Here is an 18,516-nt window from a genome sequence, read left to right as displayed (position 1 = left end):
TTTTAAAAAATGATACAAAATTTAAATGTGCAATCCATATTTCACAGTGCATCTAATTCTAAAAGTAGGATTATATATTGGTGATTATATGTATTAATCTTGTTTGTCAGCAGTGAGCACATCTACATGTTGTGACATAGTGATAAATTGTAAACACATGTGGTGCCTATACTTTTATCTTTACATTAAGGCCTAACAATTCATCATTTTATTAAATCAAAATTTAAAACAGCATAATTATCGAATTGTAAAGTCTGCAATTGAATTGTTTGTTTGTTTGTTTTACGATCGGTTGTTCTATGTGCCAATTACAATAGTAATACATACAAGTTGGAAACAATTAATATTAATAAGAATATAGAGAAGGTACTATATTTATGACATAGTGTGATAATCTGAATATTGTGCAAATCTTTGCAAAAAGAAAAATTGCATATTTTCCCCTCAATGATTCAGCCCTTATGATACATACACACTGCACTGCACTGTAGGTGTCACCACAGCAATGGCAGTATTCCACAAATATAAAACACCTTGTGTTAAATGGGTTCTTACATAACTGAATTAAACACAGGAAGTTTCATGGCGTGTATTTGAGCTGTGCCGGAGAATTCATCAGCGGAGCTCAGTCGAGTCTCTACATTGTCCTTAAAAAACAAAACAAAACAAAAAGACAAATACACACACCCAGCATATTTGCAAGGTTTGATTGAATCACCATTGTAAACAAACTTGGGTGGAGACACTAAATAGAAACCGAGAGCGTTTAAGAATATCTCCGTCTTAACAGACTCAGGTCCTGATGTCCCCACCTGTCATTCAGAGGATAATCCCCTCGACAGCTACTTAAACAAAAAACAACGTCACTCTGTCAGTGACTGGAACACTGAGGAAAAGGTCTTTGGTTTGTAATAAAAATAATATTTTCATGTAGTAATGGAATTTAAAAATGTGTCATTGTGTGCAGGGGAGGAAAAAAAAATCAAGATCATTTGCTGGTTGATGGAATTTGCTGATTAGAGTCATTTTTATTTCATCTGGAAATAGCCTAAGCAGATTTTTCTAACAATAGAAGTTACAGCTGAAGTAAGACGTGGACAAATGTTGTTTGTTTTCAAAGCAGTGTTTATGATGGAAAACCTGTGAGGTCATGGAATCTTTAGTTTTTCCTTTTTGCACGTTTGTCCAAGCAGTGCGGAGAAAGAACTAATCCCTTTCCCATGTATTTTAACATCTTAGGGTCCGAGGGTTTGTTTAGAGAGCATTTTGCGTGCCTCTTCTAAAGCCTCGCTGGTTGCATGTTCGCATGGAGAACGGATTAACCTATGTTAAGACAAGGAATCCTGACCACTTCTTGGGAAATACCCACACAAGCCAGGAAAGTGTGACAGGGCAGCGTGGACATTATGCAACATGTCCTTTAAAAAACACTCGCCTGAGTCATTACTGCACACATGAAAGAACACCATGGTATGGGTGTGCCCATTTAAAAACAGAGTTGCATTATTATTACTGTTATTGGAATGCAGTGTTGAATGCATGCATAGTTTCTCATAATTGTCAGACACGTTGCGTCAAACATTCTCATGATCAACCAAGCCCTCATAGGTCAACATATCTGAAAGCAAAGGAGGGAAAATCCATCGTTTACTTATGTCGGTAATGGAGCGCGAGTCTCTGTGATGTTAGTCACTGAGCACATAAATAAAATGGAGGGTGGCGTGTCGAAACTTGCACAGTGATTTAGTTTTTTAGAATCTTTTTTGGGCCTTATGAAATTGCTGAACACATACCACATTAACATCTGTAATAGAGCAACTTGCTTTAAAATCATGGCAGAATTAGTGACATCTAGTGGTGAGACTGCAGATCGTATCAAACTGTAGACTCCTCCGATTACCCCTCCCTCTTTGCTGTAAGAGTATGACAGCGTAAGATGGCAACCACCATAAAGCAAGGCCCTTGCATAAAGTTCATATTAAAAGCAACAAAAATGTCATTATTTTAATATTAAAGGAATTATACACTTGTACAAAAAATACTTGTGGGTATTGTATTAAATTCCTGTTACTAAATAAATGCTAAATTTACTTTTAGCAAAGTGTCTGCTGTCAGATAGTAATGACAAATTTCCCTGAAGTGAACTCTTAATACAAATTAGGAATCAAAATTGAATACATCTCAGTTTTTTTAAAGGACAGTTATACAGTGAACTACTAAAACCAGTACAGCTAAGGATATAATGTATGTACTGTCTCACTCAATCCTCCAAATTTTAATTTTAGTAACATGCCAATAATGCAAATCTATTTTTTCCCTCTCAGCAGAGATTTGTCATTCTGCCAGGAAACTTCTGCTTTTTTTTTCCTCATTATTGTGTCTTTCTCCACAGGAATATCTGACATCAGTCGCAGAAATGCAGATAATATTAAAGGCTTGAAGAGGAAAAAGGTTGTTGCAGAAAATCAGCTCAAGAAAATTCCCAAATCCCCTGTGAAGAAGCCCCTGCAGTCAAAAACATCTGAAACTGCGCTCCCCGGAGCATCATCCAAGGAAACTACACCTTCTTGCTCTTCCTCCTCAAACAGTCCTACCCACAGTTCTTCTTCCAGTGGGAAAAGAGACCCACAGAATGACTCACCAGTTGCAGCTCCCCCTGATGAGGGGTCATCTTCTACTGATGCTGAAAGGCTGAAGCAAGAAGAGACGTCGTCGAGTCAACCCTCGCCCGAGCACGCTGATGTCCAGGAAGGCTCTGTAATTGCTGCCAACGTGTCTCATCCCAAAGACATCAAGAACCAAGATCCCAGCCTTGAAGGAGATCCGTACCAGAGCAGTGCTCCACTCGATGTTCTACTTAAAGCCATGGAGCCTGACTTAAGTACACTTGCTGAGAGGAATAACACCTTGCAGGTCACAGCCATTGGAAAACCAGCTTCCACCCTTCAAGCTCAGTCCAGTGAGGATTTATGTAGAATGCCAGCTGTCAATGTTGGTCTCCAGACCCAACCTTCCCATATGCAGACTTACTACATTGACAAACAGGGCAATTTTATTGGCATTGCAGCACCATTACAGGGGAGTGTGCAAGCAGCTTCACAGGGTACGCCAATGCAGTCGTCTCCACTGGTTACACAGCAGTTCATGCCTGTTGCTACACATCCAGAAAAGCCTGCCTTGCATATGAGCTTTAATGCTGGACCAGCCACTATAACTCATGCACCTGTTCCCTCGGGTTCCAATTCTTTGCCACAAAGCCAACCACCTATTGTGCAAACATGCCAGTCGCTCTCAGCAAGTGTTCCCAGCACCATTCAGGTCCCCGTCACACCTGGGAGTAACCAAGTTCAAATGGCCACTGTGATGAACTTTGGTGCTGAACAGGTTTGCAAGGGCCAAAAGCCTAAAAAGCCAGGGAAATACGTGTGTGAATACTGCAAGCGGGCTTGTGCAAAACCCAGTGTGCTGCTCAAACACATCAGGTCCCACACAGGAGAAAGACCATATCCTTGTGTTACTTGTGGCTTCTCATTCAAAACCAAGAGCAACTTGTACAAGCACAAGAAATCCCATGCTCATGCTATAAAACTAGGTCTCATTGCACGCTCTGAATCTGGAGGAGGGTCACTATCTCAAGAATCTGACAAAGCCCTTGGGGCACATTCAGAGGTGGAGGAGAGTGGAGATAGTGATGAAGATGGGAGCACTGCAGACTTGGACCCTGACTCATCACAGAGTAGTGTGGCAGCTTTGTCTGAAAACAGTTTACAAAATGTAGGTACAAACCAATCAAGCCATGGCGAACTTGACTCCCCACCTACGTTTGACTTGGTCAAACCGGCACCTGGCCAGAAGGGTCATGAGCCCAAGGTGACAGCCGCGCTTCCAAAAGTTGTTGTTTACCCAGTGAATGTCTCTCCTCTGAGGGCAGATAGCCCGAGAGTTACAGGTGCAGCACCAGAACAAGCAGCTGCACAACGCCAACGAGACTTCCAGACTGCCAATCTGAGATCAAGCATCACAGTCCTGTCCTCTCTGAAAGAGGTGGATGGTCCAAATCCCTCACTGGATACTGTGAGTGAAGATGAAGACCAGCAGTGCAAGTCTCCACTGTTGGGTGGACATGCTCAGCTTCAGAGACAACAAGCAACAGACTTTTCTCAACAGCAACAAGCTAAGTGTCTACTTAGTCCACGCAGTTTGGGAAGTACAGATTCTGGCTACTTCTCACGCTCTGAAAGTGCTGACCAGGCCATGAGTCCACCTAGTCCTTTTGTCAAGATAACTCCACCGGTAGACATTGACATTGTCAAGAATACTCCTCCAAATATCCCACCTGTGGTTGCCACAGTTATGCATGTAGCAGCTGACCAAAAGCCACGGGCCACAGGTGGACAGATGCGTCCACCACTAGAAGTCAAAGCACTGTCTCTGGAGGAGCGGATTTCAAAGTTGATATCCGATAACGAAGCAGTAGTTGACAACAAGCAGCTGGATAGTGTAAAGCCAAGGAGGACGTCTCTTTCAAGAAGAGGAAGCATTGACTCCCCTAAATCATACATATTTAAAGACTCTTTTCAGTTTGATCTTAAACCAATGGGAAGAAGATCAAGTTCCAGTTCAGACATCCCCAAGTCCCCATTCACCCCCACAGATAAATCTAAGCCAGTATTCCTTCTCTCTGTACCTTCTCAATATCCACCAATGGATTGCTTGCCAATTACAAGGAGTAACTCTGTGCCTACTACACCTGGACACTCTGCATTTCCTGTTAATGTCCCTCCCCTTCCCCACCCTTTGCGAATTTGTCAGTCATTTGATGAGAAAATTAGTACATTGCACGACGATGTATTTTCATCAGCCCCATCAACCCCAAATCCAGCAATACATTCTCGTACATTAGTTAGACAAGCAGCAGTGGAAGACTTCTCTACAAGTGAAGGACATGGCCTAACGACAGTTCGCTCCATGGATGAGGGCTATCACGGTCCGAGCAGTAACACTGAATTAGTGCAAAGAAGCAGATCATTTGAGCACAGTCAGGACAGAAACAGAAAGCCTCTGCAGAACAAAGGCACAATGTACGAGTGTGAAACCTGTCGTAACCGGTACAGAAAGTTAGAGAACTTTGAAACTCATAAAAAGTTCTATTGTTCTGAACTTCATGGGCCAAAAAACAAGCCACATGCTGTTAAAGAAACGGATCAAGATGTTTTTCTTGTTAACATGCAGCAGCCCGTAGTCCCGAGATCAACTGGTGGCTCGGGAATAATTGATCAACAGACCTCAATTAGAAAAAGAAGGATAATGAAAAGTGTTGGGGATGAGGATGATCAGTCACCAACTGACACCATTCCACCATGCCCCGTTGCTTTTGAGCTACCAACAGCTCTGGCAAGTCAGACTTTTTCTCAGCATGCTGTAATAGTAGACATACAGCCCAAAAACAGTCAGTCAAAGCTACCTCAGATTCAGCTGATAGCAAGAGGTATGAACACTTCAGATTCCAGACTGTCACCCATACGAGAGACCCAGATTAGTACCTCAACTAAAGGAGAAATGCAAAGACAAGGCAGCGGTACATCAGTCATTAGACACACCAACTCTCTGAGTAGACCCAATTCATTTGAAACCGAGTCTATTGATAGGGCCTCTCCTGTTGATATTATGGAGAAGGATGTCCTGAACAAGCCCAAAACAGATGCAATAGCAAATGTCTCAGCCGACAACTTTCATGAAGAGACATCCAAACCTAAGAGCACGGACTATGGAAAACAAATGAAGGATCAATGCACTGACTGCACAGTAGCAGCAGGGGAAAACTCTACTCCTGTCCATCAGTCACGTTTGGTTCGTCAAAATAATATACAGGTTCCCGAGATCCTGGTCACAGAGGAACCTGACAGAGAGCATGAAACACAGACGTCTGAGCCAGTGGAAAAACCCACCGATCAGTTCAACTGGCCTCAGAGAAGTGAGAGTTTGTCAAAGTTACCAGCAGAGAAACTACCACCTAAAAAGAAGAGAATTCGTCTTGCTCAAATGGAGCAGTCTTCAGGTGAATCAAGTTTTGAGTCTAGTCTCTCAAGGAGCCTCAGCCGGGACAGTAGCCTGTCTCGTTGCTCCAGTGTCTCAGCCTCATTTGACAGAGATGAGCCATCTAGATCAGAGAGTCCATCTAGAGGGGAATGTGTTGGCAAAATTCCAGAGCCCCAAGGGTTGCCAATAGCCTTCAACACCCTCGGTGTTCCTGGAATGATGAGACGTGCTGCATCTGAACAGATCACTTGTACCCAACCTTCTGTGGAGATTTCATGTGACTACCGTAGCAAGTCTTTTGACTGTGGCAATGTTTCACCGAGCAGATCACTGTCACCTGTTGGCCAGCCAAAAAGTGGAAATATCCCCCAAGTTTCCCAGGTGCCACTTATTGAAAGGAGGCGAGGGCCATTAGTTCGACAGATGTCTTTAAAAATCGGCCCAGAGAGTCAGCCACCCGCTAGGAAAGTCGTTTTACCCCTTGATAAACCTCCCATGACAAATGTTAGCTCTTTATCTCAGAACAGATCCCATCAGATTCACATTGCCAATAGTCGCCCCATGGCTCAGCCTTTTATCCTGCATAGTGGTGAAAAACCCTTACAAAAGAATGAGCAAATGGTGCAATGCATTAATTTGGGCAGTCCAACTCAGCAGCCTCAAGTGCATGGCCTTCCACACCCCTGGCATCAAATATCAAGGGTTCAAATATGCCAGAAGATGCAACAACCAACAAAACAAATTTTAGTTTGTCACGAGAATGTCCAGAATAAACCCACTGACTCTGAAGAAAGGAAAAGTTTTGTGCCCAAATACCAACTGCAGTGTCCGGCTATGAGATCAAGCCAAACGTTTTCCTTCTCCGGCACACAGGGAAATCAGATAGCCTTGCCAGTTTTAACAATACCAATTGCCAATCCTATTTTGACCATGTCGAAATCGCCAGATGTAATCCAAAACGTTTATGTTGCTCAACCAAATCAACAGACCTCTGACATTAAGACGCAAACTGTAGTTTTGTCCCGTGAACAGCAAAGAAACCCATTTGATCAGACGCAAGCCGGTGCTTTACCATTGCCACAGATCCTGATAACTCATGAGCAGATGCAACCCGCTCCTTCTGTGTCTAGTAAGAACAGCCTCTCATCCTCTCACTGTGTGGATAGTGATTCTCATGCTGTACCAGCTGCAAAGAAGGACTGGATTCCAACTAAAACAGTCAACACTCACAGCCACAGTGGAGAACAAGCACCTTCTCATGGGTCTTTACACTGCGCTCAGAAGCTGGCATCGGTGACTCTGTGTCCACAGCAGGAACCCACTGCTTCAAGTAAACGGATGCTCTCACCTGCCAACAGCTTAGACATCTACATGGAAAAGCACCAGAAACGGGCCAAGGACGAGCATGGCGTGGCCTGTCTCACCGATGGCCGATCGGTCAACTATCTTAATTCCAAGATGTCAGAAGTGACAAGACAGCGGAAGTTTACACTCGTGAGGCAGGTGTGCACAACAGAACCAGCGGACAGTCCCATTGAAACGGAGGCTCCATCATTGCCCGAGATAAAAACAGACCAAGTGAAGGACTCTGAGGCGACTGATGATGTCAAGCCCATGTCACCTGACAGTCCTGGTCTGGACAAAGACACAAGCACTGTTATTCAAGAGGCAGGCCCTGCTATGAATACTACACCTGGCAGTCAGAGCGTCTGCACACAGGCTAATGACAAGCCGAGGCCCCAAGAGAAAGCTGAGGAACAGAGGTGGACCCCTGCTAAATGCCCTATTAAGCCGTCAAGTTTCTATGGGGGTCAGGTGAAACTGACCACGTCTGTGTCTGTGGTCAACACAAAAGACAGTCACCGCTTGTCTTTCCCAAGCCTGAAGACTTCGACCACATTCACGTGGTGTTTCTTAATGAAGAGGAAACCTCTTCACGTTCCACAGACTGACCTGAAGACGTCAGCGTATGCAGCCTGGACAGTGAGCCCCAATAATCCCAACCCGCTCGGGTTGCCCACCAAAGTGGTCATGTCTCTGTTTGACTCCAAGCAGAGCTCCAAGAAAATACACTACACCTCAGCCATAAGAACAAATGGAAAATCCGATTTCCTGTCTTATTCAGGGAAGCTGAAAGATATCATGCCACGGGTAAGAACTACATTGCTGCTCAATTTCCAAAGAGAATCCATTATTTGTAATGCTTATTCTCAATTAACACATAATTCACTTATTTCTCCAGGTGACAATAACCCAGCGATCTGTATCAGCTGAAACCAGAGGAAAAGTGCAATCAGAAAACCAAGCCAGCAGTGACTCAGACAAGGACTTGCTGTCTAAAACGGAGCCCAGACGAGTGAAAATATTTGATGGCGGGTATGATTAAAAACAAATTGCAAAACTGATTAATTTCCTTTTTTATTACTTGTGGGAATTGTGTTTCCTCTGCTTTATATGTTGGTGTTCCATCTCATGTGCCTCTCTCGCAAACCCACAGATACAAATCTAACGAAGAGTACGTGTACGTGCGGGGGCGTGGCCGCGGTAAATACATCTGCGAAGAATGTGGGATCCGCTGTAAGAAGCCCAGCATGCTGCGGAAACACATCCGCACCCACTCCGATGTGCGGCCGTACCACTGTGTTCAGTGCAACTTCTCCTTCAAAACTAAAGGTCAGCTCTCACGACGGGACGCTTCAAATCCAAAGCCAGAATTTATCCCCTTGTGTAAATGACGTACTGTATGATAGAGATGCTTATGGTGACATTGTGGAATTCGTCACTTCCTGTTTTTAAACACGTCTTTTCTCTTTCTCTCCCGAGTTGAATCGGTGTGAGTTGTGCCGCGTATGTTCTATGTTTTTGCTTCTCACATACTATGTGTGTTAGTTTGTGTTTTGTGTTTTTTAAACGTTTGCTTTATTACTATGGTTTACTATGTTAACCTAAGCGTCGAAATGTCCGTCTTTTTTTTTTTAACCATTTTAATCATAAAAGGGCCAGAAAATGTCCTGTGAGTGAAGTGCTTTTTACCCATTTTTCCAGAATAACCTTCAATATTTATAATTTACTGCATGATAAAATAGTAAAATGGAGAAAAACTAAAAGTTTTATTCAAAAAAACACTGTAGTTGTACATATTAGAATTAGAAATTTGAATTTTTTGTGCTAATGTGTCGTCTGCGATACGCTGCGATGCGATACGTGTTAAAAGGGTCAATAAATGAACTTGATTGGATTGATATAGTTTGATATATAGTTTGATATATTATCTGAGTCATTGATCCCACATTGTATCAATGTCAATGTATCAATTCATTCATCATCTGCTACTAAACTGTGCTTCTTACACTGTTTGAAATATTCAACTATTTCTGCCAATTTTTTCCATTAATGGTGCCCTCATTTGACGCAGTTACCAAAAATATATGTAATGAAAGACAAAGCAAAAGTTGGAATTACTAATTTTTTAATTTTTCATTCTTTCATTACAGTCACGGTCATTAGTTTGCCTAAAAATTGTTTGTCAACATCCTGAGATGCTGTTTTTGATATCCAGGTTAGAGATACAAGTAAATACTGACATTTAAGAACATAAAATAACACAAAAAGTTATTTTTTTATTTAAAAAAATCAATTTTCTGAATAATTGGTCACCGTTTTAGTCGTTGATTAGTATTTATTGAATGAAGACTGCAGTTCACTCCGTCCTTTAGAAGTTCTAACATTATGATGATGTTTAACCATCTCTTAAGGCAAGACAGTATGATTCACCGTTCTTTATCGAACTCGCCTACCCACGCGACACTGCAGCACAGCACTTGGTGTCAGAGCAGCCCACGTTCATTTAAAAATGTCTTTATCAGTTACTCACCCTGTACATGCAGCCTGACCGAGGACTGCATTCTCTTACATAAACTCCTTCTGTGCTATTGTTCGAGCTCTACCCACCCGTAAGACCTCGCTGCCTCTGTTTTTGCAGGAAATTTGACCAAGCACATGAAATCCAAGGCCCACAGTAGGAAATGCATGGAGATGGGGCTGCCGGAGGGTCTGATTGAGGACCAGGATGCAGAGGATTCTGGTACAGTGCTTCATCGCTCATGCTTTGCTTTAGAGGGAAATCCGAAGGGATCCGTTAGTGCTTCAGAGCCGTCGCTTATCATCCAAAACACACAAGGGTGTCATTAACAATATGCTGTTAGATATTTCATAGACCTGCTTTGGTGAGAACAGAAATTACCCCCTGTTTGAAGGGTTTTCCTCCTCATGACACGCGTGACTCCTCTGTGCTAAAACAGGAATTGTCCCCACTTGTGCTCTGTTGCTATGTCGATCAGTAGCTTCGCTACGGTCTAATTAAAAATGCAGCTTCTTCCTCTGTTAACTCAAAGCACATGTGGGCAGCATTCACAGCATTTAGAAAGAGGAAATTGCTGCATCTAATTTTAGAAGGGAAAAAAAGAGCGAGAAGCTGCCTGAAAGCGTTCTATAGTCCCAGTCTCTAAGAGCATATTTGTTTTTCCTCCTCTATCCTCTATCTGTGATGGAGCTGTGTGTGTGTGTGGTGGTTGAGGGTGTGAAACTGCAGCATTAACACACATCACAGGAGTGTGTTTTAACGTGTTGGCTTTCCTCGCTGTAGCCAACAAACCAGATGATCTTTAATGAATGAAAGAGGGTGCATAGGACCAGCGAGTCTCTCCGTTCATAGTAACTGTGGTGACTCATACTGCTAAGAATAGACTTCCCTCTGACTTTCCCCCTCTTTATCTATAGGAGACCGCAGCCAGTTGAGCAGCGCTGACCGCCAGGATTCAGACGGCGACGACTCTGACGGCCCCGACGACGAGGAGAACGATGACAATGAGGAGGAAGAGGAGGACAGTCAGGCCGAGTCTGGCCTGTCGACCAACCCCTCTGTGTCTGCCAGTCCACAGCACATCCCGTCCAGAGAGGCTGAGGTCCCTCCGAGCGCCCTGCTAGCCCAGATGTCAATCAGCTCAGTCTCTCTGCTTCCGTCCCAGCCCTCGGCTGCTAAATCCTACACATCAGAGTCAGAGTCTGTCCCCATGATGAGCCCTGTGTCCCTCAGCAAGCACATCTCCATCTCTGGATGCTGCTACAGCCCACTGCCCCTGCCTCACTCGCCTCCGCCCGTTGCCACCACGTCTGAGTCCTACACCTCAGACACAGAGTCAGTGCACATGATGAGCCCAGTGTCACCATGCAGGCAGATGTCCATCGACTACCCAGACTTTGATGTGCCCCCGAGTCCCCCAGTCACAGGAAAGGGCTCCAGACTAGGCCAGGTGAGACACTCTCCACCCTTCTGTCCGTCCTGTCCGTCCATACCCTCTGAATCCTGCACTACCAGACTTTGATGTGCCCCCGAGTCCCCAGTCACAGGAAAGGGCTCCAGACTAGGCCAGGTGAGACACTCTCCACCCTTCTGTCCGTCCTGTCCGTCCATACCCTCTGAATCCTGCATGCACTTACACAAAGCTCCTGTGAATGATCTAAGTTGAATATTTTATTAAATGACTATTAAAACATGTTACTCAAACAACTTCTGTTCTAAAGAAAACTGATTGTGTCCTGGTTGATTTCAGATAAATGACTAACCACTTCTCGTCTCACAGGAAACCGCAACCACCCCTGCTGCTGCTGCTGCTGCTGCTGCTGCAGTGACCAGTGACTCAGGTGTACCAGTAGACCGCGGCACTCAGACTTCCTCCTATTCTTCTCATGGTCTGGAGCACTTTCCTCCACAAGGACTCTCTCAAACACCAGGAGCAGGAACCCAGACCCACCTGTTCAGTCACCTGCCCCTCCACTCCCAGCAGCCGTCCCGATCCTCGTACAGCATGTTGCCAGTCGGTGGGATCCAGCTGGTGCCCGCCGGCCTGGCCGCTTACTCCACCTTTCTGCCACTCCAGGCCGGCCCCATGCAGCTCACCATCCCAGCAGTGAGCGTCATTCACAGGAACACAAGCCCGTTACCGGCCCCCCATACTTCCCCTCAGCCAGACGGCCTGCAGTCACAGCCACTTGTGGTCCAGGAACCAATTAGCAGTGTTGTTCCCTGCTTCCCTCTCGGGCAGGTCACTGGCCTGCAGGCTCAAACGATACAGCCAGTTAATCTGGAGACGCTTAATCTCATGGGGCTGAGCGGCACAGGCCTGACGTCCACACAGCTGCTGCCCCAGCAAGGCCTCACCCTCAACGCCACCCTCGGGCTGCAGGTTCTAGCTGCCAGCCCGACTTCCCAAAGCAGCACCTGCCCCCAGACTCACGTCCCAGGTCTACAGATACTGAACATCGCTTTGCCCGCCATCATTCCCTCGCTCAGCCCTCTCTCCGCTCTCAGCCCTCTCCCTGGTTTTTCAGAGAGGCAGGGCAGCCCCGAAGCTCCAGGAGCACCGCCGTCCCAGAATGAACAAGGGCTCGGTTCTCTGCTGAGCTGCATGTCTGCTGCACCACGCGCTCCTCTGAAGGTCAGCGGCTCTCCAGGACTGACTGCAGGCAGCAGCGGAGCAGAGTTCACACAGACTGCAGAGTGGGAAGAAAAGAATAAACCCACTCTACAGCAGCAGCAGCAGCAGCAGAGACGGCCTCCATCACCAGCTCCTGAGAACAAAGCACACTGCAGTGCTAAGGAGTCACCAGTTGAGGGAGCTAGTGATCCTGCACCTCCAAGACCGCCGCCGGTGACCAGATGGCAGAAGGTAATTGATGACTCTAATGAGGTGTCCAGCGATGATGAAGACAGACTGGTCATTGCCACCTAAAAAAAAACAAAAAAAAAAACAAAAAAACAAACGAGTGGAAAAGCTCTTCTTCTCCTCTTTTTGTAATTCTCGTCACTTTGTAAGACTGAAAACACTTTTTCGGGGTTTGTTTCTGAACAGATCTCCTCTCAAAGCACAGATGCTGACGTTCATATTGTATGTGCAATCACATGATTATTAAATAATGATGACCAATCATTTTATTTTTACTTTCTTTGTCAGCTCCAGACATTTTCTTTTCTTTGTTTTGGTTTTTTTTCTTCTTCTTTTGTACATGTTGTATAGACAATTGTGCCTTTATGGAGTTTCTTGTTTAGGAACCTGTACATAATCCCTCATGAATCCAGTAGTTGCTTGTGTTTATTTCCAAAAGACAAAGAAGTAAAGAAACGATGCAGGACGATGGAGAAAACCTGTTTTATTTTGGAGGATTTTTGTCATTCGTAAATTTATGAAATTATAAATGTTGTACTGGTAAATGTACATTTCTATGGATTATAGGGCAATGTTTCTGTGTACAGATGTTGTGTTCCACTATTTATTATAATCCATCTAGTGCCCATTATGAGTCATAAGTCCATAGGTATGTGCATTATAGTAGCTTTACATTTATGTATCAATATTCTTAACTGTATCAGTAAAGATTTGTTTACAAACAATAATGTGGTGTCACTGTATTTTTGGGACGTACCGCGTCTCTCTGAAAGAAATGAATCTGCAATAATTAAATAACAATTTTCCTGCACATAAGTGTTTTAATAATTGATCAATAATTCTCTAATCACCTTTCACCACATATGGAAACCAAGTGATCAGCGAGAGAGAGTGTGATACTAGCAGACAGCGTCGAGAGGATTGACCAATCACAGAGCAGTTCAGAGAGATGGGAGGATCCTATTGGCTGTTCTCTTACATCTAATCTATGACCAGGTTCCCTGTAACTACACCTGCAACCTCTTCCTAGGCCACAAAGAAAAGATTCTAAAAGAGACTCACACACATTTAAACACAACAATAATGCACATCATCTATTCTACTCTGTTTTTGTTTAAAAATGCAGGAATTCTGCCCCAGGTCTGCCCGACGTCCACATTACCTTGATATATTTTGCAAGTCTGGTCACTGTTTCGCCTGCAGAGCTCCCCCTACAGTTTTGGAGTCCATATTTTTACAACACCGCCGTAAACCATCCATCGTGTGTTTGTGTGTATGTGTGTGGTGCCTGATTCTGAGGACTCAGGACTGTCAGTGTCCCTGTTCTTGCAAGGCTGGTTTTCCACCTACCTAACAGTAGGGGGCAGTAGACAGAGCCCCCAATCTCCCCACATGAAGACACTTAACCATCACAATGACTCTGAAGCTGTTACATTAGGGTAAAAATCCTGCTTTAAAAACTCTTTGAAAGCCTCAGGGCTGTGTTTTAGTCCCTATGCTGATGAGGGTTTCTTTGAAAATCTGCACGTGTCTGTGCACAGTTTTCTACAAACCTCAACAGAAAGAACAAACTGCAATATTGTTGGTTTGTTTTGTTTAAAATGACAAACAGTTCCATTTAAAAAAAAAAAGGCTCACTCACAGGAAAGACTTATTTTACGGCAGAGATAATTCTTGTTCCATCCTCAGGAGGAATCCTCTCATCATCACATCAACACCACTTGATTAAAATTCACCATTTGGCAGCCAAATGAGTGGCACTTGATTATTTTTTTTGTGGTTTTCTGCAGGAATCAGAGTGAAGAGCTCACTGAGGACCATCCCATTTAAAAGGTGACTCATCCATCTACACAGTACAGATCCCATCATCCTCCTCCTCATCCTCCTCCTCCTCCTTCTTCTTTCAGAGCTGGGCTCTAAAGTGCATGTTAGTGGATGTTATAGCAAAGCAAGCAGAGACCCCTAGAGGCCAGAACCTGCTCCTGCAGCAGCTTTGTCAACCACTCAGCCAACCAAACACTTTGAAACGAAACATCACAAGAACAGCTCCTCCATTAGATGGTCACATACAGACACCAGCCACTTTATTAGGAACATTACTTTGTTCTATTGCTTGTAAAATGTTATCCATACATAAGTGTTATGAAACATTTTACACCTTGTTTATCCCAAAAAAACGCCTCAATCTCCCTGTCACTTGTCTATTTTCCTCTAAATGTGAACACAACTTACAAATCTGACATCCTGTTCTTTTGAAGACGAGCTGAAACTAGAGACTGAGACCATGAACTGCTCAGGGAAATGTTTGTTGACGTTATGAATCTCGTGAAGAGGAGAAACTCATTTTTCCTGTAGACTTTCACTCAAACTGACTTCTTTTTCAACCAGCAGATTCGCCCCCTGGTGGTCATTCAATATATTATTACCTCCGGAAAGGCCTTAGCAGAAAAAAATCACTTTTTTTTTATATTTATTATTATATTCAGTCTATGTTCTCTACCCATTCATTTAAATATTAGCCTGGAGTTGTTCATCTGAATTACCAAAATGGCGACTGAGTGTTTTCTTTTATGCAACAACATGCCCTCAGCAGCCATTTTATTAGGTACAGATGTTCAAGTACATGTTAACTCACCTATCTAATCAGTGTGGCAACAATGCATTTGGACATGTAGACGTGATCAATACAAAGAAAGATGATTTTCACAGGTCAGGTCAGAGGAGAATAAGTGATACAAAGGCGAGACACTAAAACTCAAACGTAACTATAACTTGATACAACATAATCTACTGCCACTTTATTAGTTGTCCTGTGTGCCTAATAAAGTGGCAGCTGAGTGTACAAAATAATACTCCTCCTCTTCCTCCTCCCAGCAGCATGAGCTGTTTCCCTGGCAGTCAGTGGAAACTCTTAAAACCAGAATCTGATTTGAGGGCCTCACAGTTGCAGCATGTCACGATACTTTACTGTGAGACTTTTCCACTTACACACACACACACACACACACGGTCAGTTTTCCACAGCGCTCTCCTCTGTTTCCAGCAGCTGTTGGAGAACAAGGTTCATGAGACGTCAGTGTCACTGTGGATGTTTGACACTCTGCTGTCCCGTTATCTGCTGAGGTGTTTGTCTGTATCAGCACAACATGATGATGATGTTTACACTGGTTATGTAATGAAAGGTCAAAGGTGTTTGACCTTTAAGTCTTTGTAGGACAGATGACTGAAAAGTGAACACGCTCATGAAGGTACTGTATCTTTCTCTACTATCTGCCCTCTTTTTCACTGTGATGTCCATACACTACAAGTATATGTCACCTCAGTATTTAAATAAAAGTCAAAATAAGAGAATACTTTTTTGTTGCCATGTTTTTTTAAATAAACTGTAATAATACATTTCCCACCATAATAAAAGGCATCTACACAAATATACATGTGCATGTATTTCAAATATAAAAATATAATTTTTGGATGACATACTATGACATTTGGGTGACTATTTGGATGACATATGACTTTTTAGTCAAAATTTGGACAATATACTAAACTATGATATATTGTCAAATTTTAGATGACATACTAACCAATGAATTTTTGTCAAAATTTGGACCACATACTGAAGTATGACTTCATTGTTGACCGATTTTGGACGACATACTATACTATGACATTTTTGACCAATTTTGGACGACATACTATACTATGACTTTTTTGACTGATTTTGGACGACATACTATACTATGACGTTTTTGGGTGATTTTGGACGACATACTATACTATGACTTTTCAAAATCGCTCAAAAAAGTCAAAGTATAGTATGTCGTCCAAAATAGGTCAAAAAAGTCATAGTATAGTATGTCGTCCAAAAAAGTCATGGTATAGTATGCCAAAATCGGTCAAGCAAAGACAGCGTTCTTGTCCCCTGAGCCACCTGATTCTACACTTTGTCAGGTTTTCTTAGATCCTTTGACTGTTTTCATTAAATCTTAAACTAAAAAAGCTCACTTCAACATAGGATTTGAACTCACAACCTCTTACTTTTACAGAAGAAGCTGGTTTGACTGAGTTGCTTAAGATCCCTTTCTTGATGATTTTAAGTTGTGTTTTTAGTCTAAAGTTTTAAAAATGTGTGAACCGCACTTCATTGTAAGATTAGAATTTATAACCTCAGAGATACAAGTCATCTTCAGGTGGACTGAGATATTTGCCTTCATGCTCTTAGGCTGAATTTTTTGGTTCCTCATCTTGGCCTGTGTTTTTCAAAATCTGAATCGTTGAATTACGAGGACAAAATGTTTGATCCTTCATCAGTTCACTTATGTCATGTGATCCTCTGTCACTGTTGGGAGAATCACTAGCGCTGAAGATGGTCCAGTGGACAAGGACGTCGCATCACCACTCAAGACATCATGGGTTCAAATCCCACTGGAGGTATGTGTCTACGAATATATGTGTGTCTGTCTGGGTATTTCAAAAACAACTAAACCAAACTGAAAGCCTTCAAACAAAATAACTTCCAAAAACCAAACTAAAACTCTGCGTTGCGTTGCGTTGCTTGCGTTTGCGTCATTTCAACTTCAACAAGAATTTCAACTTCATCATCAACGACTCTGCGGTAATGGAAGGAAACACCTTGACAAGGCTTGAAAAAGCCTTGAAGGTGCTAGCTGACATTTTTTGTTGACTATTTTCTGCAAAGACGGTATGTCATCCAAAATTTGACAAAAAATCCACAGTTAAGTATGTCGTCCAAAATTTGACAAAAAAGTCATAGTTTAGTACGTCGTCCAAAATCACTCAAAAAAGTCACAGTTTAGTATGTCGTCCAAAATTTGACAAAAAAGTCATAGTTTAGTCGTGGAGTCAAAATCACTCAAAAAGTAACAGTTTAGTATGTAGGTAATTTGACAAAAAGTCATAGTTTAGTCGTCGTCCAAAATCACTCAAAAATCACAGTTTAGTATGTCGCCCAAAATTTGACAAAAGTCATAGTTTAGTACGTCGTCCAAAATCACTCAAAAAAGTCACAGTTTAGTATGTCGGTAATTTGACAAAAGTCATAGTTTAGCACGTCAGTCCAAAATCACTCAAAAATCATACTTTAGTATGTCGTCCAAAATTTGACAAAAAGTCATAGTTTTCAGTCCAAAATCACTCAAAAGTCATAGTTTAGTATGTAAGTCAAAAATTTGACAAAAAGTCATAGTTTAGTAAGTCGTCCAAAATCACTCAAAAAAGTCATAGTTTAGTATGTCTTCCAAAATTTGACAAAAAATCCACAGTTTAGTATGTCAAAATTTGACAAAAAGTCATAGTTTAGCACGTCATTCAAAATCACTCAAAAAAATCATAGTTTAGTATGTCGTCCAAAATTTGACAAAAAAGTCATAGTTTAGCCGGTCAAAATCACTCAAAAAGTCACAGTTTAGTATAATCAAAAATTTGACAAAAAAGTCATTGTGTAGTATGTCGTCCAAAATCACTTGAAAAAGTCAAAGTATAGTATGTCGTCCAAAATCACTCAAAAAAGTCATAGTGTGGTCAGGTGCTATCTGATTGCAATCCGATCACAGAAAACGTATTTTAATGCCGAGACTTATTTTGTTTCCATTATATTTCCTTTTCCATTATACAGTTTTTAGCACTGCTCGACTCAACTCGACTATACTCTTTTTTTTGCTTTTCCATTAGTGATAGTACCTGGTGCTTTTTTAGTACCTGCTCTGGCAAGGTTCTCTGAAACGATACTAAA

General features: G+C 42.7%; 1 protein-coding gene across 3 annotated transcripts in view; it reads left to right on the top strand.

Annotated features, from left to right (window-relative positions):
* Window positions 1-13,577, top strand: part of hivep1 (HIVEP zinc finger 1) — a 66,411-nt gene extending 52,834 nt beyond the window's left edge. For 2 of the 3 annotated variants that reach the window (XM_044052276.1, XM_044052275.1), the window contains exons 4-9: window positions 2,393-8,190; window positions 8,282-8,415; window positions 8,537-8,712; window positions 10,022-10,123; window positions 10,819-11,351; window positions 11,682-13,577. In XM_044052276.1, the coding sequence (XP_043908211.1) occupies window positions 2,393-8,190; window positions 8,282-8,415; window positions 8,537-8,712; window positions 10,022-10,123; window positions 10,819-11,351; window positions 11,682-12,830 (7,892 nt within the window). In that variant the 3' untranslated portion in view covers window positions 12,831-13,577. The remainder of the gene's footprint in view (window positions 1-2,392; window positions 8,191-8,281; window positions 8,416-8,536; window positions 8,713-10,021; window positions 10,124-10,818; window positions 11,352-11,681) is intronic. The other variant, XM_044052277.1, reaches the window with a different exon arrangement.
* The last annotated feature ends 4,939 nt before the right edge of the window (window positions 13,578-18,516 follow it).

Source organism: Solea senegalensis, linkage group LG20 (assembly GCF_019176455.1).
Source record: "Solea senegalensis isolate Sse05_10M linkage group LG20, IFAPA_SoseM_1, whole genome shotgun sequence".
Classification (NCBI taxonomy): Eukaryota; Metazoa; Chordata; class Actinopteri; order Pleuronectiformes; family Soleidae; genus Solea; species Solea senegalensis.
This window is presented reverse-complemented; position numbering and strand designations above follow the sequence as displayed.